This window comes from Elaeis guineensis, chromosome 16, assembly GCF_000442705.2.
Source record: "Elaeis guineensis isolate ETL-2024a chromosome 16, EG11, whole genome shotgun sequence".
Taxonomy (NCBI): Eukaryota; Viridiplantae; Streptophyta; class Magnoliopsida; order Arecales; family Arecaceae; genus Elaeis; species Elaeis guineensis.
This window is the reverse complement of record NC_026008.2, coordinates 45,860,248-45,885,716: the sequence shown is the minus strand read 5'-3', so window position 1 is coordinate 45,885,716 and position 25,469 is coordinate 45,860,248. Positions and strand designations below refer to the sequence as shown.

Below are 25,469 nucleotides of genomic sequence, written 5' to 3'. Positions count from 1 at the left end.
AAGTGGCAAAAAATGTAATACTAGAGTCGAAAATGAATATAGCAATGGTGCCATCTATTATGGCTCCATTTCAATGTACACATATTTGAAAGGTAAAGTCTAAATTAGATGATGACATCAAAATTCTTCAATTAATTATATAAATTAGATTATGCTCCAACTGTCTCTCCTCTTTTTACTCAAAAGTTATTTTTTATAATTCTCCTAAGTTCTAGACGGGGCATACCTTGTGTCTAGGTGCAAATATCGGTATTGTTGATTGGATGCATATGTGGAACAATAATAGGCTACTCCAAAGATCCTTAGATTCTTGAAAATTACATTCCATGCAAGACTGAAAAATGCAATGCTATAGGTAGCCATCTTTATTTGTTCACTAGAATTTATGTCACAATAGAATTTATGTGTTGTTTAATCCAACAAAACCTGCCACATGAACTATTATCCCATCTGAAGCTTGGCAGCCTTCGGGCCAAGCCTTAGCATAGAACCCAATAAACTTCTGTAGAGAATAACCCTTCAAATTTAAGAAGATTAGACCCTTACTATAGCAATGTATGTGAGCCCATCCATTACCATTTACTGTGGTAGAATCATTCTACCATGTAGCATATAGGGCAAGCCTATAAAAAATGAACACATTAGTTATCTTAATTTCCTATTTAATACTAATCATGACTAATCATTTTCTATTAAATTATAATCACTACTAATCATTATATATTTCTTATTAAATCATGATTAATCATAGTCAGTATCTAATAAATAATCAGAACGTATCGATTTTTATAGACTTGTCTATATCCTCCATGGTGGAATGATTTTACCCTAACATTCAAGTGATACCATAAGACTACGGATGGATTTGGGAATACTTTCTTGATCTACTTTTAACCTCCAAAGTCCTTTGAGAAAAAAATATAGTGTTTGGTTAAAGTAAACTCAAGGTGCTTGGACTCAATGCACCACCTTTCCAAAGTTATTTTCTCAATGCAGGTCGAGGGTGCATTCCAAAAATCACTTTTCCGACATGCAATTTGCTACTTTAATGATATATATTAGTTTTTTATGATTGTCTTCATAAAAATTTTAAAAATCCAGTGTTATCTTTACTCTCTTTATTCAATGACTGTCCTTCTACCTCGTTTTTAAAAATAGTTTCTCTCTATGTAAAGGACAACCTTCTCCGCAACCCATCAAAGCAAGGTCAAGTGTTAGAGGAGGAGGTACTAATCTCTTCTTAAATCTATTTTTTAATAGTACTTGCTTTACTTTATAGGACAACGATGTGATAGGGTGAAGATTATCCCCATCAGTAAAGATGGGTGGAGATGGAAAATATCCATAAGTGAGATGTGGCAAATAGGCATAAGGGATAATACTTATCTCTAAAAGTAAGATATTGAGTTTAAATTCTAATCTCCTCGACATAGATAGGGACGGATGGAGGGCGGGCCCTGGCTCCCCCAACATTTTAAAAAAAATATTATATATAAATACTAATTAAAATTTATTATGTGGTCCCCCTAAGCATCTAATATATATATATATATATATATATATATATATATATATATATATATATATATATATATATATATATATATATATATATATATATATATATGTATGTATGTATGTATGTATGTATGTATGTATGTATGTATGTATGTATATCTTAATACAGAATTTATTATGTGGTAAGTGGATCCTTTACGGAATTTTATGTATACATACATACATACATACATACATACATACATACATACATACATACATACATATATATATATATATATATATATATATGTATGTATGTATGTATGTATGTATGTATGTATGTATGTATGTATGTATGTATGTATGTATGTATGTATGTATGTATATCTTAATACAGAATTTATTATGTGGTAAGTGGATTCTTTACGGAATTTTAAACACCAATGCCTGGCTTGTTTCTCGCGTCTTTCCATTTCTATCTTTTCCATCATTTAATTCATGGTTTAGAGGGGATAATTTTACAATGCTTACACGATTCATATTTTATTCTTTGAGATTTCAATCTTAAAGAACGAAACGAGGATCAATGAAGTGATCATTAAAGTTCTGTAGCAAGTAAGTATCACTATTCACTAGTAATTACCTCCTTTCAATTGTTTTGGATTGCATGTGCTGTTACGTGATAGGAAGATACAATGAAGCATGCCTTGAATTGAAACACTGCTAGTTGGAAGTTGTATTTGAAAATAGGTCGAGACTCACCTACCTATTTTTTTTTTCTTTTTCCCATGCTTCTATTTTCTTCCTTGGAACACACGGCTCATAGGTTCTCATTCCTTCTTCTCCCATCACCTACTTTTTTTTCTTTTGATCTAAAGATTTCAAACAGATGTTTTGAGAAGCCTAATAGGTGCATTCTTCTCGACCATAGCTTAACAATTTCAAATCTTATCAGGTAATGAAAAGAAATATAAAAATATTATTTTAAAAATTTATATATTATTAACATATTTAGTTAATAATATATTTTTATTGTATAAAATATATATTTTTTAAGTTAGCATCATCATTTTTTAAATTTTAAGATAATTGATGGACATATATAACTTGAATTTCTATTAAATCTTTGCAGGTATTGCAATAGTAAAATTTTTTCTAGAGGTAAAAGGATTTGTTGGTCTCCCACATAATAATAGCTTGCGAAATGCGGGTAATACACTTTTAAATAATTCTATTTATTATTTTTAATATGTATTTTTAAAGTTAGCCTCTGTCTGATACATAAATAATTTTTTACGATAATATCATTTATTTAATTTCATGTAAAAGGGCAATCCTATTTGTTGCTTATAATATGTATTTTTATAATTATTTAATTAATAAACCATTTCATTCCTTTTAATTTTATATGAGGCTAATTATGGGAAAATCATGTGCTATTGATGCTTTTTTCAAAAAAAAAAAGTGTTGAAGCTCAATGTGAACATGGTGAAGCGACTGATTCATCTCCAGCATAAAATACACAATCTACTCATATTGAGAATTATCCTGCTAAGAATCCAAGAGTAGAAAAAGAAGTCAATATTTTTTCTTTAGAACATGATTCAGGATTACGTGTGCCAATATATGAGCATCATATTATCAATATGATGAAATTCGGCATGCTTGTATAAAAGTAGGACTATATCAACCTTGTCTTTCTCAATACCCTTCATCTGATTTAGAAAATATTTATGACATTTTCAGTATTCTTGGTTTAAGGAGTTTCCTAGTTGGTTAGAGTATTCACCTGCTAAAGATGCAGCATTTTATTTGCTATGCTATGAGTTCAATAATCCTTCAAATATTTGCCATGGTATCGATGCTTTTACAGAAAAAAAATTTCAAAATTGAAAAAAGTTCATCGAAAAGATTGTGCATTTTTAGTCCATGTTGGAGATTGCCCAAATTCACCACATAATATTTGTGTGAAGTCTTGTGATACTTTGATAGCTTAATGTTGACACAGAGAAAGTCTTTAGCAAGCAAAGTGCTTAAATAGTTACTAATAATCATTTGCGGCTTAAGACATCTATTAATACTGTTCGGTGGCTTACATTTCAAGTATGTGCTTTTAGAGGTAATGATGAGAGTTCTGAATCAATGAATCATGGAAACTTCATTGAATTGATAAAACTTTTAGCATCTTATGATCAGAATATTGTAAATGTTGTACTTGAAAATATTCTCGAAAATGCTCAATATATCTCACTTAGTATCTAAAAGGAGATATGATTCATTTTTGCAAGAAGAATTCATTCTACAATTTGTGAGAAAATTAAAAATTTTATATTATTATTGATGAAGCTCGAGATGAGTCCAAAAGAGCATAGATGGTTATTGTTTTGAGATTTGTTGACAAAAAAAATTGTGTAGGAAAGATTCTTTGATCTTATTTATGTGTCAGATACTACAACATTAATATTAAAAAATAAGATAGCAACTATTTTTTCTCGCCATGGCCTCAATATTATCAATATTTGAGGTCAAGGATATGACGGAGCAAGTAATATGCGGGGTGAGTGGAATGGACTACAAACATTGATTTTGAAAGAATGCCCTTATGCATATTATATTCATTGTTTTGCTCATCGTTTGCAATTGACATTAGTTGCAGCAGCTAGAGAAGTTAGTCATGTTCATCAGTTCTTTTCTAATTTAACATTTATTATCAATATTGTTAGTAATTCTTCCAAAATGCACGATCAACTTAGAGTTGCTCATGCTACTAACATTTCAAATTCAATTGCCAATGGTGAGATTGAGACAGGTAGTGGGCCGCATCAAATTGAAACATTACAACGAGCTGGAAATACTTGATAGGGTTCCCATTTGGCATCTATTAAAAGGTTATGACTGATGTTTGATGGAACTTGCTCTGTCCTTCAAATTATTATGATAGAAGGTAATTATTCACAACGAGGTAATGCAAAGTTTGCTTATAATGCCATGATATCTTTTGAGTTTATCTTTACATTGCATGTTATGAGAGATATCATGATAATTACTCATGATTTGTGTCAAGCCTTGCAATATAAATCTCAAGATATCTTGAATGCCATTACTTTGATCTCTACTTTTGAAACTTTGATCCAAAGAATGAGAGAATCATGTTGGAATTTTTTTTTCAAGAAGTGAAATCATTTTGTGAGAAACATGAGATTAATATTCTTGACATGAGTGCTCTTTATATCATAAGAAGGAGGCTAGCTTGTCAACAACAGAATTCTATTTTATTTGAGCACAATTATCGAGTAAATGTATTTATTGCTATTATTGATACTCAATGGCAAGAGCTTAATAATAGATTCACTGAAAATACAATGGAGCTATTTACTCTTAGCTCAAGTTTGGATCTAAGAGACAATTACAAGTCACTTAATGTCAACCATATTTGTGAGCTAGTAAATAAATTTTACCCTGATAATTTTATTGAACAAGAAAAGCTAAATTTGAGAATACAGGCACAACATTATGAGCTTGATATCCCTCATCATCCAGAGTTGAAGCAGTTATCAATAATTTTTGAACTTTGTCAAGGATTGAAAAAATAGGAAAGTCTATTATTGACCATTTGATTGATCACTTGATTCGTTTGGTATTAACTCTTCCAGTTTCAACTGCAACAGCTAAGAGATCATTTTCAGCTACGAAGATTGTTAAAAATAAACTTCGAAACAAGATGGAAGATGATTTTTTTGTAGATTACTTGATTATCTACATCGAGAGAAGGATTGCAAAAAAAATTGATATAGATTCCGTTGTTGATGAATTTTATGATCTAAAAGAGCGTCGTGCACAACTACGATGATCTCTTAAGATAAATTTCATGATGATAATTTTTTTAATATATATAATAGTAATTATTTTGTTTGGAATGAATGTAAGACTTTTTGATTTAAGATATTATTATTATTAAAATATATATTAAAATTTGTCTATTTTCCTCATATAAGTACTATATATAATTTTCACCTCTTAACCAAATTGTTCTCATAAGTAACTGAGATGTCTTAAATCAAAATACAAAAATAATTTAACATACTGTTCATAAAATACATTGAAAAATTTAATAAAATATCATAAAAAAATTCTTAATACTGTTATATATCTCATCAGAACAAGTCCATAAATTATAGAGATAAGAAATATAGTTAATCCATCTCTTTCAGCGGGATAGACTAATATATTTTTTAACAAATTTTATATTTTATATTTTAACTAATATATGAATATGAGTTATATTTTATTTTTCTTATTTTATTTATACAAATTGAAAATTTTAATTATTCACTTGTTGTAGGTTTTTTTTGATAATTGAAGCAGTAAAAGTACTTCTTGAATCGACTTTAACCAAACACCTTATGAAATAAAACGGCTTTATAAAGTAATTTTAGAATAAAGATTATCAAACACTAAGCTGCTTTTCATTAATATCCGTGTGCTTTCTATAAATGCATTTTTATAATGCCAAACCCAGCCCACGAGGATTCGGTTGGCCGTTCCAAAGGCGCTAACCTTCGCGGGATCTATAATAAAACTCAGCTACCCCTGGCAAATAAAGGGAACAGAGAAAAGTCAAGTAGAAGAGAAGGAAAGAGAAGCGGAGGAGAAGCAATGGCTGTCGCCAGTTTGTATCGGCGAGTTCTCCCCTCTCCGCCCGCGATCGAGTTCGCCTCCGACGAAGGAAAGGTAGTTCTCCTTCGATTCCCTTCTGCTCTACTCCCTCGAATCCTGATTCATGTCCAGAAAAAGGGAAGTCACCAGAATGTTTAGGGTTTCGCGATCGAGGATTTTGCTTCCTACTGTTAATCGCCGGATTGTAACATTTGTTTGATTGTGATGCTACGCTAGTTCTTCTTGAATGGTGATACTGATACATTACGTTTCTTGTTATGATCTTCTTATTGCTATTTTCCTTTTCTGATATAATCTGGCTTTAAGTTTCTGAAGTTTACGAGTTTTTTTTTTTTAATAAAAAAACCAATTCTTATCATATCTAATTTTCAATTATCGTCTCGCTTATTTGACATTCTGGCTTCTTGCACACTTTGGTGTTTCGCTAATCCTGGAAAGATTTTATTGCTAGGGCTGATTTATGTATATTATAGGTTGCTTTGGAGCAGTTCTGGGCAGAAACAACGGTTCTTGGATGATGGTCCTCATGGTGTTGTGGACATTGGCACAAGGTTTTTGCTTAGCAAAACCGAAAATAGATAGTACAAAGCGTTGAAATGTTTTTAATCAGTAGTAAAGTAGAGATCAATCATATTTAGATTCTCAAAGGATATATTAATTCAATAAAATCGACACATTGAACTTGTTGTGGCTCATGGCTTGACACATGAGGTATGGTCCGCTTTGGTCCATGGATCTCATGATTTTACCATTTAAAAGCCTCTTACGTAGGAAAGATGGCCCTTTTCTATATAAATAAGAGTCTCCCTAAATTCACAATCAATGTAGGACTAATGGTGCCCTCTCTTTTACACCACAATATAGAGATCCAGTCAAGAGAAAGTCTATGTACGGATGGGAGGTGCCTTTATTTTTATCAGAGTTCCCTAGTAAAGGAGTCTATGTACAGATGGGGCATTTTCTCCTTATTTTTATCACAGACTGGTGTAGGGGTGGGAGGATCCCCACAGCTGTAGGGGTAGTCCCCTATCTGGCACATCATTGTTACGATCAAGGAATCATGGCTTGGCACATGAGGTATTGTCTGCTCTGGCTTTCTTGACTTACAACCAATATGGGACTAATGATGCCCTTGATTCTATATCACAATAGAATCATTATAGTATTATTTTTTATTGGTAGAGCTAAATTGTAATTTCAAAGCAAAAATCATGCATGCCTTTATGTATTCTAGGTAGTTGAGAAATAAAAGAAAGTGCCAAGTTGATACGTTTGGAGGATTTTAATACTGTCTTATAAATCTGAAAGCATTCTACAAGTATTAGATTATACGTCCCCCTCGTTGGTCATTATTTAACTTGAAGATTCAAATAACATGAGTTGACCCTTTGTTTAGGTTTACTTCCATTGTTTATAACTTAGTGTGTGAAGTACAAAAAACAACGGTATTAGCATAGTGATGACTATAGACATACCTGATAATAGAAAATGGTGAACTAGTGGTGTAGTTTGTTTACCACGAACTAGTCTTGTAAGCTCGACACAACGATGTACAGCAGAGTGGATTAAACTTTACCAGACATAACCTAGTCTGTAATGTCTAAAGAATGGAGTTATTATGCACAGACATAGGTCCAATATAAATTCAGAATATTAATTATTTTCAGTCATTTTAGCATCTGTAATATGGTTGGTCTGCCATGACCAAAGTCATTTGCTGCCTTAGGTACCTGGTATGAAACATGGAATTTTGCAAATTGTGCATCAAAAAACTTATTGAAGATAGTAAATTGACCTAATCCTTGTAACAAATGAGTCTGCCGCTCCTCTCCTTTCCTTTTTTTTTTTTTTTGCCTTTTTGTTTTTACTTGTAATGCTTATATGAACCTCATGTTAGTTTAGTGTCAAATGACTTATGATGGAAGTCATTCAATGGAAATTCCAGAAAAACATGGTGCTTCAAAGCTTTTTTTTTTTTTTTGATGAGTTCAGTATATTTTTTGTCATATTTCTTTTTCAAGTAAGATGTTTTTCTGATGTGGAAGGACATGTTGGTTTGAGTTTCATTTACATTGCAGAACATTAATTTTCTGATAAACTGTTTCAAATCTGGTTTTTGCTACCTTGATTTAGTGTCATCCAGACAATAATATTAATGCAAGTGTTAAAATTCTGTGCAATTTTCTCTAATAACCTTCTTATTCTTTTTATAATTTGGTAGAGACTCTTCTCTGAAGCCTTTCAAAGTGGAACCATGGAAGGATTTTTCAAATTAATTTCTTACTTCCAAACACAATCAGAGCCTGCTTATTGTGGCTTGGCTAGTTTGTCGGTTGTCCTGAATGCTCTTGCAATAGATCCAGGAAGAAAGTGGAAAGGTATTTGTTGATAGTCTAACTCTTGCCAGGTTAAATGATATGGGCTCTAACAAATCTTGGTTCACAGATTGTTCTCACGAATGTTGTGATCAATATATGTGTTTACTACTAGATTAAGCACCTTCCTTTTATTCAGAGATTGTATGTGGGATGTTTTCTACCAGGCTGATGTTCAAAAATTGGATGTAAATAGAGATACACGTGGCTGTTCTTGAAATTTTTGTTTGTGCTTGAATGTTGAATTGACCTAATATGTGTTTGATGTTGAGATGTGGTGAAAATTTATCATATTACATGATCATCTTTGCCAGGGTATCATTTGATACACTTCTTTTGATATCCTAAGCTGCATTATGACATTGTGATGGCTACTAGGGTGTTACATTAAGCATGCTACGATCATCTCTATCCAGTACACAGCCTCTGTTGTTGACAGCAATTGTTGTAATCTAAAAATCTTCGATATTTTATTGCTATACGTTGTTTGTGTTGCTCCTAGATTGATTTTGATGATTACAAAGCAGATTGAAGGGATACAAATAATTTTAAAATGAAAAAGTCCTTATGCTCTTCAAGGGCAAAATCGTAATTTCACTAAAATCCTGATTTGATAGTACCATTTGGTAGAACAAATGATTTGTAAACTATTGGTGAAAATTTCATTGTATTTGGACTTATATTTTTGAAGTTATGAAGGTTTGAAGTGCATGAGTCGACTCATGAGTCAACTCATGGCACTATGAGCTGAATGGCACGCAAAAAATTCCCATGGCACGCTGGATTTTTGACTTGGCACGACCTGTGAGTCGACTCATGAGTCGACCCACAAGGCATGAGTCGACTCATGAGTCGACCTCTGCTGATTTGAGCCGAAAAATCCAGAAATCAGACCTTCTGGTCTGAGCAACAGAAGTCGACTCATGAGCCGACTCCTGATGCATGAGTCGACTCATGAGTCGACCCCTGCGACGGAAAATGTCAGCAACGGCTATTTTTTTGCCCGTTTTAATTGCCATTTATGCTTCCTAAAATTGCTCTAACGGCTCTTTATCTACCTAAATTGTTTTCTCTTGCTTCTAATGCTACAAAATGCTTAAAATGGTGAAAGAAATTGCAGATTAAATAGCGGATCAAACGTGAAATCAAAAAAGAAGAGAAGAACAGAAGAGAGGATCCGAAATCTGCAAGAAAAAGCCTGAGATCAACGAAAAATCCAAAAAGAAAAAGAGAGAGGATCCACAATATACCAGAGAGATTGTGAAAGAGAAAAGCAAGAGCTTTCAAGGAGAGAATTCTTCACGCCTATTGTTTCAACCTTGATCTAGAGATCGTTCAAAGCTTTCAAGAGATCTTCAATCAACAATCAACCTCTTCTCAAGCATTCAAGCGTTCATCCACTTTGAGAAAATCCGAAAAAGGGATTCTTCATTTGAGTAAAGCTTTTATTGTTATATTCGCTCATTTAAGGAGCTGTTATTGTATTAATTTGTGCTCTAAATTTTCTTACTCTTTGTGAGTTTTTGTTCTTGTTTTTGGAGGATTTTCAAAACAAGGAAAGGTTGATCCGAACTTGAAATCGGAGTGTTTTGGGTTTACTTGTACCCGGAAAACAAGTGATCTAGCTTGGGATAGCTAGTGTCGGAGTTTCCGACGTTTTGTATTCGGGTTGAATACAAAGGATAGTGGATTGAAATTCCCAAGTAGGATCTTGGGGAGTGGATGTAGGTGCAAGGTTAGCACCGAACCACTATAAATCCTTGTGTTTGTGGTGTGCTTTATCTCTTCATTTTATTTCTTTATTATATTCTTGCACTCCTGCCTTAGGGAATTAATATTGAATTAAAGTCTTTGTTTTGTTCTTCATAAGTAATCTGTTGGGCTTAAAATTTTTTAAAAACCCAATTCACCCCCCCTCTTGGGTTGCATAGCTGGGCAACAAGTAGTATCAGAGCCGGTGCTCTAGCCCTTCTTTGATCTAATAATCAAAGAGCCAAAGATCTATGGCAACCCATGTTGGTACTTCTCTAGCCGAGGGGCAATCAACAAACCGACCTCCACTTTTCAATGGGTCTAATTACACCTATTGGAAAGCTCAGATGAAGATTTTCATACAAGCACTCGACTATGATATGTGGAGTATCATAGTGAATGGTCCTCACACACCCACCAAGATTATAGATGGTGAGGAGTCAACCAAACCCGAGAAAGAATGAGATGAGGTTGACAAGAAATTGGCACAATTAAATGCCAAAGCCATGAATGTTCTTTATTGTGCACTAGATGCAAGTGAATTTAATCGCATTTCTACTTGTGCATCTGCTAAAGAAATATGGAATAGGTTAGAAGTAACCCATGAGGGAACAAATCAAGTAAAAGAGTCTAAAATAAACATGCTTGTACATAAATATGAATTGTTCAAAATAGAGCATGATGAGTCCATAACTGCTATGTTTACTCGTTTTACTGATATAATCAATGGTTTAAAGAGTCTTGGCAAATCTTATACTAACAGTGAACTTGTAAGGAAGATTCTCAGGTCACTGCCAAGAACTTGGGAAGCCAAGGTGACTGCCATCCAAGAAGCAAAGGACTTGAACACTCTACCTCTAGAAGAGCTTCTTGGATCCTTGATGACTCATGAACTTAGCATGAAGCAACATCAAGAGGATGAAGTCAAAAAGAAAAGAACCATTGCCCTCAAATCCACAACTTCGCCTGATTATGAAATAGATGAATCTGAAGATGAAGAACAGGATGAAGAGATGTCTCTCATCACCCGAAAATTTAAGAAGTTTCTAAGAAAAAGGAAACAGGAGATGAGAAAGAAATTCACAAAAGGGGATCAAAGCAAAGAAAAGGAGAAAGATCAACCCCCTATATGCTACGAGTGCAAGAAGCCAGGACATTTCAGATCCGAATGTCCACAATTGAAGAAAGGTCCAAAGAAGTTCAAAAAGAAGGCAATGATGGCGACCTGGAGTGCGAGTGATGACTCAAGCTCCGACGAGGAAACCTCAACAGAACAAGCCAACCTGTGCCTGATGGCACACGAAAATGAGGTAACTTCTGAATCCACTAGTGAATTTACTTTTGAAGAATTGCATGAAGCATTCTATGATTCAATTGATGAATTAAAGAAACTAGGGAAGAAAAACAAAGAGCTGAAATTGGAAAATCAGTCCTTAGTGAAACAAGCTGAAAATCTTTCAATTGAAAAATTCACCTTGATTCAAGAAAATCAAAACTTAAAGGATGAAATGAACAAGCTGAAATCTATAGTAGACAAGTTCACCTTAAGTTCAAACAAACTAAATATGATCCTTGAAAATCAGAAAGCTATATATGATAAGGCTGGACTTGGTTATAAACCCCTGAAGAAACAAAAATTTCTGAAGGATATTTATGTAAATTATTCAAGTAACAAGTCTACAAATATTACTTGTTTTAAATGTGGAAGAATAGGACATAAATCATACACATGTCTTATTAACAAATATGCAAACACAAAGAAAATATGGGTTCCAAAAGGAACCATTCTGACTAACCTGAAAGGACCCAAGAAAGCTTGGGTACCTAAGACAGAAACGTGACCTTTGCTTGCAGGTGTGTCTAGCATCCCAAGAAGGAAACAGGAAATGGTATCTTGACAGCGGATGCTCGAGACACATGACTGGTGATGAATCACAATTCATCACGCTTGATGCTAAGGATGGAGGGATGGTCACCTTTGGAGATAATGGCAAAGGAAAGATCATCGGGATAGGTAACATTGGTATCACTCCCTCCAAATACATTGAGAATGTTTTATTAGTTAAAGGTTTAAAGCATAACTTAATTAGCATTAGTCAATTCTGTGATAAAGGGTATAAAGTAAGTTTTGAATCATCTGTTTGCATTGTGACGAGTCCTATTAATGATGGCATTAAATTTATAGGACATAGGCATGGAAATGTTTATATGGTAGACTTGAATGATTTAACAAAATTAGACATGCAATGCCTAGTTTCCTTAAATGCTAAAATAAATGAGACTAGTTGGCTGTGGCATCGTAGACTTGCACACATTAGCATGCATTCTCTCTCAAAATTAATTAAAAAGGATTTAGTTCTCGGTTTGCCAAAACTGAATTTTGAAAAGGATAGAATTTGTGATGCATGCCAATTAGGTAAACAAACTAGAGTATCATTTAAACCCAAAAACACTGTTTCAACTTCTAGACCTTTAGAGCTCTTACATATGGATTTATTTGGACCAACTAGAACCACTAGTCTAGGAGGAAAACGATATGGATTTGTAATAATAGATGATTACTCTCGTTTTACTTGGGTTTTCTTTTTAGCTCACAAAAATGAAACTTTTCATATTTTCACTAAATTTCATCGAAAAGTCTCTAATGAAAAAGGATTTTCAATTCAAAATATTAGAAGTGATCATGGAACTGAATTTGAAAATCAAGATTTTGAAAATTTTTGTGATGAAAATGGAATTGGCCATAACTTCTCTGCTCCTAGGACACCCCAACAGAATGGGGTAGTAGAAAGGAAAAACAGAACCTTAGAAGAAATGGCCCGTACCATGCTTTGTGAAAGCAACCTTCCAAGATATTTTTGGGCGGAAGCTATTAACACAGCATGTTACATTTTAAATCGTGCTTTAATTAGATAATTTTTAAAGAAAACCCCCTATGAACTTTGGAAAGGAAGAAAACCAAATATTGCATATTTTCATGTTTTTGGTTGCCGATGTTTTGTATTAAATAATGGCAAAGAAAAACTTGGTAAATTTGATGCAAAATCAGATGAAGCAATCTTTCTAGGTTACTCCTCCACTAGTAAAGCATTTAGAGTTTTCAACAAAAGAACTTTAGTAGTTGAGGAGTCCATACATGTTGTCTTTGATGAATCTAACGATCTTCCTTCAAGGAAGAATGAGGGTGTTGATGATGCAGATCCACTAATAGAAGGTATGAAGGAGATCACTCTGAAAGACTCAGCAACTCTAGAAGACAAGGATCAAGAAGACAAACAAAATGAGAAAGGTGAAGAAATTCAAGAACAACCATAAGGTACAAATGACTTACCCAAGGAATGGAGGTATGTTCACAACCACCCTAAGGAGTTAATAATTGGTGATCCTATGCATGGGGTAAAAACCCGTTCTTCACTTAGAGATATACTTAATCATTGTGCATTTGTATCTCAACTTGAGCCTAAAACTTTTGAAGAAGCTGAAAATGATCATAACTGGATTAATGCTATGCAAGAAGAACTTAATCAATTTGAAAGAAATAATGTTTGGACCTTAGTATCAAGACCTAAAGATTATTCAATAATTGGAACAAAATGGGTCTTTAGAAACAAATTAGATGAGCATGGAAATGTAATTAGAAATAAAGCAAGACTGGTTGCTAAGGGATATAATCAAGAAGAAGAAATTGATTTTGATGAAACCTTTGCACCTGTTGCTAGATTAGAAGCCATTAGACTTCTACTTGCTTATGCTTGCTTTATGAAATTCAAACTATTTCAAATGGATGTTAAAAGTGCATTTTTAAATGGATATATTTCTGAAGAAGTATATGTAGAACAACCCCCTGGATTTGAAAATCATGCTTTTCCCAATTATGTCTTTAGATTAAATAAAGCTTTATATGGTCTAAAACAAGCACCTAGAGCATGGTATGAAAGGCTAAGCAAATTTCTACTAAATAATGGTTTCTCAAGAGGCAATGTAGATACAACCCTATTTATTAAAAGAAACCAAAATGATATGCTACTTATACAAATTTATGTTGATGACATAATTTTTGGGTCTACTAATGAATTCCTTTGTCAAGACTTTGCTAAGCTTATGCAGGGAGAGTTCGAGATGAGCATGATGGGAGAACTCACCTTCTTCCTCGGACTCCAAATCAAACAATCAAAAGAGGGAATCTCCATCACCCAAAGCAAGTACACCAAGGAACTACTCAAAAGATTTGGAATGGAGAACTGCAAACCAATTGGCACACCAATGAGTCCCTCATGTAAGCTTGACAAGGATGATGAAGGTAAAAGCGTAGACTTAAAATACTATAGAGGTATGATTGGCTCATTATTATATCTAACTGCAAGTAGGCCTGATATCATGTTTAGTGTTTGCTTATGTGCTAGATATCAATCTAATCCTAAGGAATCTCATTTGAATGCTGTTAAAAGAATCCTTAGATACTTAAATGGTACACAAACTATAGGGTTATGGTACTCTAAGGACTCACAAATTAATTTGTTAGGATATTCAGATGCTGATTTTGCTGGATGTAAATTAGATAGAAAAAGCACAAGTGGAACTTGTCAATTTCTTGGAGTAAACCTAATCTCATGGTTTAGCAAGAAACAAAATTCGGTGGCACTGTCTACGGCTGAGGCCGAATACATTGCAGCCGGAAGTTGTTGTGCTCAAATCTTGTGGATTAAGCAACAACTCGAAGATTTTGGAATCAAACTTAATGAAACACCAATAAGATGTGACAACACAAGTGCCATAAATCTATCTAAAAATCAAATTCAACACTCAAGATCTAAACATATTGAAATAAGACATCATTTCATAAGAGAACATGTTCAAAACAAAAATATAATTCTTGAATATGTTTGCACTGAGAATCAATTAGCCGATATCTTTACAAAGGCCCTTAGTGAGGATAGATTCTGTGAAATTAGGAGAAATCTAGGAATTCTAGATTCATTTGCCTAAAAATTTCTCAATTTTCAAAGAATTGATTAGAGCTCAATTTTCAACATCCATCCTGGTCCCAAAAGCTCAGATTTATCATTCTAAAAACTTATCATTGAGCAAAATTCCTTCACTCAAAATTTCAAATTTTTCTGGAATTTATTCACATTTTTCCTGATTTTCTGAACTTCATGAGTCGACCCCCATGAGTCGACTCAATGGCAAACTTGTAAATCCCACCAACTTTCAACGGGTTCATTGTTTTTATAAGGGTTACTGTTTGTGAGACGACTCATCTTCCCATCGTTCTTCTTCCAAAAGCCGTCTTCTCCAACTCTTCTTGCTCCAAATCCAAGGATCAATTCTGAGGCAATTCTTCCTCCTCCTCTCCACCAAAAATCGCCTCCTTCAAAAGGATTTTCTGTGCTTTCTCGCTTTGCTTGGCGCGGTTGGAACGTGCCCTAGCACTTCACCGAACTTCCAAAATCCACTTCTTTTCTCCACTAAAATTCCTCTTTACTCTCTTGTGATTCCTCCTCCTCTCAATTCAAGTCTTCTTGTCTGCTACTTTATTGGATATGGCTCCAAAGATAAAACTTCCCCAAAGAAGGAAATCAATCCGTGAGCCTGAGGAATTTGTCCGAAAGAAAAGGCATGTTCAGTCTTCCAGTGTTCCCGATCCAGTTTCAGTACCTGCTCAAGGTCTCTCTCAATCCTCCATAAGCCTCAGTGTGAATCCTCTTTCTGATAGAAAAGTAGAAACCGGGAAAAACATAGATTTTCGGTTCTTTGAGAAAGAAGGCTTTACTTTTGCAAGTAAGATCAAAAATCAAGGATGGGAACTCTACTGTTCCCTTAAGGAAGTCACCTATGTTGATCTAGTGAGAGAGTTCTACCAGAACCTAAATTATGGAAATGGATCAGTGACTTCAACTGTAAAGGGGATTGACATATGCTTGGATTCTAGGATATTGGGAGAAATACTTCAGTTGCCTTGTGAAGGATATTCATATATGGAACTCCCAATTAAAGAAGAAGGGATCAGAATTATCTTAGGAGAAGCTTTTTCAGGAAGTTTAAACAAATTGGAAGCAAAGCTATTATCCATTGAGATGAGGGTCCTGCATCAGATTGTAACAAAACTCTTCTTTCCTAGGAGTGGTAGGCATGATCTACTATCTGGCAGAGATGTATGTGTCATGTTTCATATCATCACTCAGACCCCCCTAAACCTCCCTGCACTTATGATAGAGGCCATGAGAGAAACTTTGAACAGATCCAAGGCACACTTGCCTTATGGTATGGCCCTTACTAGAGTATTTAGGAGGTTTGGAGTTAGCTGTGAGGGGGAGGCACCTACCAAGCTCTCACATGTGGACACTTTCAACCAACACAGCCTGCACCGAATGGGAATTACAAAGACTGTTGGTGGTTGGATCAAGGGCTCTGAAGAAAGAACTGAGGATAGAGCTGAAACAAGAGCTGAAGACAGAACTGAAGGCAGAGTAGAAGAAGAAGGTCCATCTTCTCCTGTACATGACTTCAGGACAGCTTCACCAGATACCCAGTTCATTCCTGATACTGAGGCTGGCCCTTCTGAGTTTACTAGGATGCCCACACCAGTGTATCAGCCAGAGAGCAGAGCACCTCATTCAGAGTTCAGACTGGCTGATGATCAGATCGAGCATATTTCTCAGCGTGTGGCTTCTTTGCTGTCTAGCCAGTGGAGTAGTACTTCTTTTGAACCTGGAGCTACCTCTTCTGATCAGACCATTACTCCCCATATCTCCACTGTATTTCAGATGATTTCAGATCAGTCCGTCAGGATACAGCAGCTTGAGGACACAGTCTGGAGACTGACTGGCAGAGTTCTTGACTTGCAGGGGCAATTCCTTGCATTGGCCCATCCCCAGCCACAGGAGTCTACTATTGAGGTCATAGACCTCACTGCAGAGGCTGGCAGGCTCAGAGGAGCACTAGAAGGTGGATATGAATTACTGAGGAAAGAGATCCGAGGATCGAGTGAGCATGCTACCACCCAGTTCACTGCTCTACTTCAATCTGTTTCCAGAGCACTGAACGTACTTGATTCTATTAGACTCACCCTTTCTGTTCAGTCCCTAGCATCTCAGCGTTCTCAGCCACCCAGTTCATCTCGCTCTCCTGCTCGTGCCAGCACCTCCACTCGTGGCAGAGGCAGACGGGGTAGAGGATGCACTTCTGATCCATCATCTCCTCACCCTATCTCTGATGACTCCGATCATTGACTTATCTTGATCTTTACTAGATCCTAGGTGTTAGTGTCTTGTTCTAGGATCTATACCTTGAGGCCATGTATTGACAATTAGCTGGTTGAATTTTATTTTTAAGAACTATGTATTGAAACAATTATGATATTAATGGAATCATCTTTTACCTATATTTCTACCTCTTTGTAATGATCATATTTTGGTTATATATTTTCTTCTTGTTGAAATATTGTCTTCTCCTTGTTGTTGTTTGCTGTTGATAATTGCTATATTAAGAGGGAGCAAACATCTGTGAAAAACTCTAAAGAGGAAGAAATTAAAGAATATTTCAGAAAAAGAAAAGGAAGAGTTAACTATGTTTGATGATGTCAAAAAGGGGGAGAAATTAAACAAAAACAAAAATTGAAATTAGACAAAAAGCAAAACCCTAAATTATGAGAAAAAGGGGAAGAAATTAAACAAAAACAAAGATTGGAAGATTAAAACAAATATTGGAGAAATTAAACAAAAACAAGGATTGAAAGATTAAACAAAACTTTGAGAAATTTGGTATCGAAATTTGGTATCAGACAGAACTTAAACAAAAAGTCATCCATCAAAAGCAAAATCATAAGTACAATGCAAATAAGTATTTTTTTTATATGCTCTGATATATTTCAAAATTCAAACTTGCTCTGATACATCTTTTGAAATTTTATTCATCTTGATACATCTTAAGAAATTTGTTTTACTCTGATACACCCTACAATTTTTTTTAACTTGCTCTGATACATGATAAAATTTAATCCGATACAGTGTGAAGGTTTCTCTGATAAATTATAACATTTGCTCTGATACAGTGTGAAATTTTCTCTGACATTTGCTCTAATACAGTGTGAAATTTTCTCTGATATATTATAAAATTTTCTTGCTCTGATACATTGTAAAATCTTTTCTGATAACATTGTAAAAAAAAAAAAAAATATTTTTCTTGCTCTGATACATTGCAAAATTTATTTCTCTTCTCTTGCTCTGATATATCTTGAATTCAAAATGATCTAATACCCTTTTCAAATCTTTAAGAAAATGGACAAACTATTTTTGCATTTATATTACATGCCAAAAGAATCATACTCTTTTCAAGCATATACACGTATAATGGATTCTTTTGAAATTAATGCATTAACATAAATATTTTTGTTCAAATGTTTTGTCATCATCAAAAAAGGGGAGATTGTTGCTCCTAGATTGATTTTGATGATTACAAAGCAGATTGAAGGGATACAAATAATTTTAAAATGAAAAAGTCCTTATGCTCTTCAAGGGCAAAATCGTAATTTCACTAAAATCCTGATTTGATAGTACCATTTGGTAGAACAAATGATTTGTAAACTATTGGTGAAAATTTCATTGTATTTGGACTTATATTTTTGAAGTTATGAAGGTTTGAAGTGCATGAGTCGACTCATGAGTCAACTCATGGCACTATGAGCTGAATGGCACGCAAAAAATTCCCATGACACGCTGGATTTTTGACTTGGCACGACCTGTGAGTCGACTCATGAGTCGACCCACAAGGCATGAGTCGACTCATGAGTCGACCTCTGCTGATTTGAGCCGAAAAATCCAGAAATCAGACCTTCTGGTCTGAGCAACAGAAGTCGACTCATGAGTCGACTCCTGATGCATGAGTCGACTCATGAGTCGACCCCTGCGACGGAAAATGTCAGTAACGGCTATTTTTTTGCCCGTTTTAATTGCCATTTATGCTTCCTAAAATTGTTCTAACGGCTCTTTATCTACCTAAATTGTTTTCTCTTGCTTCTAATGCTACAAAATGCTTAAAATGGTGAAAGAAATTGCAGATTAAATAGCGGATCAAACGTGAAATCAAAAAAGAAGAGAAGAACAGAAGAGAGGATCCGAAATCTGCAAGAAAAAGCCTGAGATCAACGAAAAATCCAAAAAGAAAAAGAGAGAGGATCCACAATATACCAGAGAGATTGTGAAAGAGAAAAGCAAGAGCTTTCAAGGAGAGAATTCTTCACGCCTATTGTTTCAACCTTGATCTAGAGATCGTTCAAAGCTTTCAAGAGATCTTCAATCAACAATCAACCTCTTCTCAAGCATTCAAGCGTTCATCCACTTTGAGAAAATCCGAAAAAGGGATTCTTCATTTGAGTAAAGCTTTTATTGTTATATTCGCTCATTTAAGGAGCTGTTATTGTATTAATTTGTGCTCTAAATTTTCTTACTCTTTGTGAGTTTTTATTCTTGTTTTTGGAGGATTTCCAAAACAAGGAAAGGTTGATCCGAACCTGAAATCGGAGTGTTTTGGGTTTACTTGTACCCGGGAAACAAGTGATCTAGCTTGGGATAGCTAGTGTCGGAGTTTCCGACGTTTTGTATTCGGGTTGAATACAAAGGATAGTGGATTGAAATTCCCAAGTAGGATCTTGGGGAGTGGATGTAGGTGCAAGGTTAGCACCGAACCACTATAAATCCTTGTGTTTGTGGTGTGCTTTATCTCTTCACTTTATTTCTTTATTATATTCTTGCACTCCTGCCTTAGGGAATTAATATTGAATGAAAGTCTTTGTTTTGTTCTTCATAAGTAATCTGTTGGGCTTAAAATTTTTTAGAAACCCAATTCACCCCCCCCTCTTGGGTTGCATAGCTGGGCAACAGTTTGGAATCCCTTTTCTGTAGAATCTGGTGTAAAATAATGAGATTGGTTTGCCTCTTTTGTTTTTTTTTTCTTGCTTGTCTTAATTCTTGGGACAACAGACTATGCATCTTCAGGTTCTCCTTTTCAGGACCTTGGAGATGGTTTGATGAGTCCATGTTGGACTGCTGTGAACCATTGGACAAAGTTAAAGCTGAAGGCATCACATTTGGCAAAGTTGCTTGCTTGGCTCACTGCGCTGGAGCTAAAGTTGAAGCTTATCGAACAAGTCACAGCTCCGTTGATGACTTCCGTAACCATGTCATAAAATGTACCTCTTCTGAAGACTGCCATCTGATCGCATCGTATCATAGGAAGCCTTTCAAGCAGGTTTATGTGTTAGTACAATGTTTTGTTTTTCTTAGTGGAATATCTATTTATCTTTCTTTGGTGAATTTAAATGTGACTTCAGTAGATCTCAAGTTCTTTTAGAAACATATTTGTTGTAAAACTTTGTTTCTCACTCTTCCATGATTTATAGTTCGGTACAAAATGTTTCTTCAGTAAAATTTCTGGTATTTGTCTAATTGAATTGAAGTGGAACATGGAAACATGTACAGATGTTGTTCAACTACGCTCAGGTTTCTGTCCATGATACATGGTTTCAAGTGAAATGGTAGTCAAAGATGTGTAAAATCAACTGTATAAATATGATTGTACTCTGTAAACTGATGTTTTTGTTTCTTATATTTGCCGTCCATTATTCAGTATTTTGGTCTTCCCAGTTGCTTAACCTCTATATATTCTATAGCATATCATTGCTTTTCAGGATTACTCCATGAAAACACTACTCCATTCTATAGACATCTTGTCACAATTAAAACAACTTGTTATGAATCCTTTCATATTCAATTTGATATCTGCAAGTGGGTGCACAGAACAACACAACAATATATGTGTACTTATACAGAGATATGCTAGACTTCTTATAAATTTGTTTGGGAAACCTTAAATTCAATGGATGATTAAAACTTTGGAAACCTTAAGATTATACTGGTGAGTGATATCAGAATTTGTGTTGTGAATCAAATTCTAATTTGGGCATTTGATTCTGCTACTCAATGACTTGGATCAGAAGTTTGCAAATTCTAATACATGATGAACAGTAAAATGGTTTACTAAAAGCTAGATGACTTTTGGGTTTACGCATGTTGCCTTTATAGTCTCATATAAGTTGTGATACCTCTTAACTGCTTCATTTTTCTACATATCATCTCCTATGGCCGTTTTTGTCCTCCATTTTTCATATCGCCTGGTGCATGTTTTGTCCTCCTTTTGGACAGAGATAGGGTCACATATTTTTATTAACCGATATTGGAATAAAAATAGATACAAAATAAATATGTTTTATTTATTGGTAATGGGATAATATAAGTTATTTGCATTTCTGTCTTATTACAACATGTCTTCATTTGATGATTGCTGGGAGTGTCAATCTGATGATTTTATTCTTCTAAATTTGTAGACAGGAAGTGGTCATTTTTCACCAATTGGTGGTTACCATGCTGAAAGTGACATGGTACTCATTTTGGATGTTGCTCGTTTTAAATATCCTCCTCACTGGGTCCCACTTGAACTTCTTTGGAAAGCCATGGATACAATCGATGAAGCAACTGGACACCATAGGGGGTATGAAACTATGAATTCATGGAACATATTCTGAAATACAAAAGGTCAAGCATACCAATTAAACATCAAATGCAATTTGAATGCAGGGATAGCTTTTATTATCATGATGCGAAGCCTTTTATTGAAACTGCTTGCTATCTTTTTTTTGTATGTATGAGAAGTATATCTATCTTATCTAGGAATGTGGTCTGAGCATCTTAAGATATGACAATTCTCCATTATATTTTTCTTTGTTACTTAATCTATGTTCCTCAAGAGATTGCTATCTTGAAAGTTATGATGAACTTACTTTTCTGGAGTTTCATTAACATTATGGGTGTGTTTGGTTAGCAGTCCTCTCAGAATTGGAATTGGAATTGATTAGAATGGGAATCAGAATGGCCATATTCCCGATGTGTTTGGTTCATGACTAGAATCAGAATCGGAATGGACTATGAATACAAGGGGAGAATACGGATTGTGTTTTGGAGGATTAGGGCATTCTTATTCTCCCTTGGAAATAGAATAAGAATGAGACCTCCTCCAACCAAATGGCTGGAGTGAGAGTCATTCATTCCCATCCCCAATCTAGAGCCCAGTTCCCCACAATCAAACATGCCCTTTATGTGTATTTACATTTTTATTGACTTTTCTGTTGTACTTTGCAAAATCCTTGTCTGGACATCTTGCTTGTATTTTCAACAAATCGATCATGATTTTATCTAAAATATTGCACTTTAGATTGCTCGATTGAATAAGTTTATGTCTAATTATATTTGCAGATGTATGAATGACATTTCCCTCTTCATCTAATAATTCTCCTATTTGATCTTCTTTTTATCAGAAAAAATTGAATGATACATGCCAGTACTTTTTATTAAATCATTTTAATCCTTTGTATTCCCATATCCACCTCTACTTCTTTTGCATACAACTCAGTTGGATCATGGTTGACTGGTGATGTGGCTTTTCGTACATTCATGATGGACATGATTTTTTCTCTGAGAAACCATTCACATCTTGCTTCATTGACTTCTGAGCTCCTGATCTTTCACAGGTTCATGCTTTTGTCAAGGCTTCAGAAAGCACCATCTTTGCTTTATACCCTGGTATGATATTAATTCATGTTCAAATGTTATTGGCATGTGGATTCTGATATGATCAATTCAATTTGTGCATTGGTGTAAAATGTTGATAGAACATCATAATCATTGGATAGGTAAGATGTGGATTCTGATGTATTGAGAACAGGATTAAAATGTACAAAGTGTTGGTACGTTTGAATATTAAAAAGTTAAATGTCCACCATTTTAGATCTAATTTATATTCCTGCAGCATTCAACTCTTTGTTTGTACTTGAACTTGGTACATTTTTTACTTCAACTTTGTACATTTTTTGTTTTTGAACTGTACATCAACATTTGTTATATTATTCATCGTGTTCATAAGTTAATAATTACATTTGCCACTTCTGGGATATTCTTAGAGCTGCTGTCATGAGAGCTGGGTCAGCATGGCAAGGTACTTGATTGATGATGTACCTATTCTTTTAAAGTCTGAGGGCGTAAGCAGTGTTCCAGAAGTTCTTTTCCTTTTATTCAAATCCCTACCTGCCAGTGTTGGGGATTTCATCAAGTGGGTTGCAGAAGTTAGGAGACAGGAGGAAGATGGGTCAATCTTAAGCAAAGAGGAGGAGGAAAGGCTTGCTGCAAAGGTCCAATTTTTCTTCCCTTATACTTGCATTGTCCATCTCTTTTTCTATCTCATCTCTGAATCTTCATGTACCGGCCTTCTGATATCAGGAAGAGGTACTGCAACAAGTTTGTGAGACTGAATTATACAAATTTGTAACAGACTTTTTGTCTTGTGCAAGCTCGTATTGCACAAGTTTCTTATCTTTAAGCAATGAAGTTTCGCTGTCGGAGATTGCAGCTTCTGTCTGTTGCCAAGGGGCGGCAATTTTAACAGGCGGCCTTGGATTTATCCAACAGTTTGGCTTCCGCACAACATGTGTTAAATGCTTGAGGGCTAATGGTGATGCACCCATAACTGTTGTCTCTGGGATGGTTGTTTCAGGCAACAATGAGCAAGGAGTTGATATGCTTGTGCCTGAATCAACCGCAAAATCAAAGAGTTGTTGTAGTTATAATCCAAGTGATTGTGTCCTGAAGCACCCATCAAGCAATGATGCGTTAACTGTTCTGCTGTTGGCCTTACCCCCTTCTACCTGGCAGGGTATAAAGGATGAGAAGCTTTTGGCTGAAATTCATGACCTCGTTTCAACGGAGAATCTTCCAGATGTTTTGCAACAGGAGGTAGGAGTTTCTACCCGTAAATCTTTCTTCTCTCTCTCTCTCTCTCTCTTTTTTTTCCTTGTCCTTAAGCACCATCCCATTTGAGAACCAAATTGTGTCAGTTGCCAAACAGGTCTCCGGTTACATCAGGTAGGTTTGGGTCTCCCTTCTTGTGTCATAACATTAACAAACTGAGAAAAACTCTTTTAAATGACCATGACAGGTTTTGCACTTGCGGAGTCAGCTCCATTTCCTCGAGAAAGCTAAAGATAAAGAAGTCGAAGGTGAAATTGTATCGCTTTTACAACTTTAATGCAACCATTTTTGTTCTCCTCTACGGTGTCTGGGAGGATATTGAACCCTTCTCATGCTAGCGTAGATCTGTCTGATTGGATATACGGTTAACCATCTGTCATGTTCGCATAGTTCTTGTTTATGTGATGCATGATGTACAATCTGCGTTTCTGATCTGGATATTAATGAGTGAAAGAGGGCGAAAAGCAAGGTTTAAAAGGGTTTTAAAAAAATTGCACATAATTAGATCATGGATGTTATGTTTCAGACTTTTAGTAATTAAAAACCTGTAGAAATATGCAATGGGAAGGCATTTGAGTTTAGCTGCTTCATCTGATTGATTAGAATTGGCTGCTTATGGGTGGGTCCTGGTAGGGTACCCAGGCGGTGAATTTACCTCAGCTCTCTCTCTCTCTCTCTCTATTTGAGATAATCATTATCTGCACGAGGTATTTAATCCAGGAACATGTTTCTGCCTGAGGATAAGTTGCTAAGCTGTATGTAGCCATGCTAGTTTCGTCAGCAAAGCTCACGTGGTCACCGTTGGCTCATTTTTCATCAGTTGCATGGCAACCCAACCAGTGCCAAACACACAGACCGGACTATATTACCGGACTATATAACCGAGGAATCTTGGGATTATGTGCCGAATATATATATGACCAAGGAATCTTGGGATTATGTGAAAGTGAAGAGCCCTTGGGCCAATCCTAGCCTACCGGACTGAAGCATCAACGACTTGTTTGCCCAATATGGAACCCGTCGGCTGTTTGAAGGAAGTTACACATATGACATATCATAACAATATTCTAATTGCGACCGTTCATGATTAATAATTACTGAATAAGAATGTAATGGGGAGACAGGCTGTAGCTCCGTTGATTGATTGATTGAAGTTAGCTTCACGCTTCATGTATGTTTGCTTAAGTTGCAGAAGGATTAGCATAATTTTTTTTTCTTTCTCTTTGATCGGAAGAAGGATTTAGCGTAATATTTTTTTCCTTCTTATTTTAATTTAACGGTTTGCACAAATATTTGATTTTTGAGATGG

At 35.1% G+C, this 25,469-nt stretch overlaps 1 protein-coding gene across 3 annotated transcripts; it reads left to right on the top strand.

Annotated features, from left to right (window-relative positions):
- The first annotated feature begins 6,055 nt into the window (after positions 1-6,055).
- On the top strand, positions 6,056-24,549 carry LOC105032919 (glutathione gamma-glutamylcysteinyltransferase 1). Of its 3 annotated transcripts, none has more exons than XM_010907508.2 (8): positions 6,056-6,231; positions 8,399-8,555; positions 20,314-20,552; positions 21,688-21,851; positions 22,888-22,939; positions 23,317-23,544; positions 23,633-24,145; positions 24,348-24,549. In XM_010907508.2, the coding sequence occupies exons 1-8, from the start codon at positions 6,157-6,159 to the stop codon at positions 24,435-24,437; spliced, it is 1,518 nt and encodes a 505-aa protein (XP_010905810.1). In that variant the 5' UTR covers positions 6,056-6,156; the 3' UTR covers positions 24,438-24,549. The 3 variants fall into 3 exon arrangements, with proteins under 3 accessions (XP_010905810.1, XP_073106295.1, XP_010905811.1); XM_073250194.1 differs by having other exon boundaries at positions 6,057-6,231; positions 24,065-24,145; XM_010907509.4 differs by lacking the exon at positions 8,399-8,555 and having other exon boundaries at positions 6,095-6,231.
- Positions 24,550-25,469: the final 920 nt, after the last annotated feature.

Coding starts and splice junctions, on each gene's coding strand:
- LOC105032919 (XM_010907508.2), top strand. CDS start 6,157: ATGGCTGTCGCCAGTTTGTATCGGCGAGTTCTCCCCTCTCCGCCCGCG. Junction 8,556..20,313: donor TCCAGGAAGAAAGTGGAAAG/GTATTTGTTGAT, acceptor TCTCCTTTTCAG/GACCTTGGAGATGGTTTGAT. Junction 23,545..23,632: donor AGGAAAGGCTTGCTGCAAAG/GTCCAATTTTTC, acceptor TTCTGATATCAG/GAAGAGGTACTGCAACAAGT.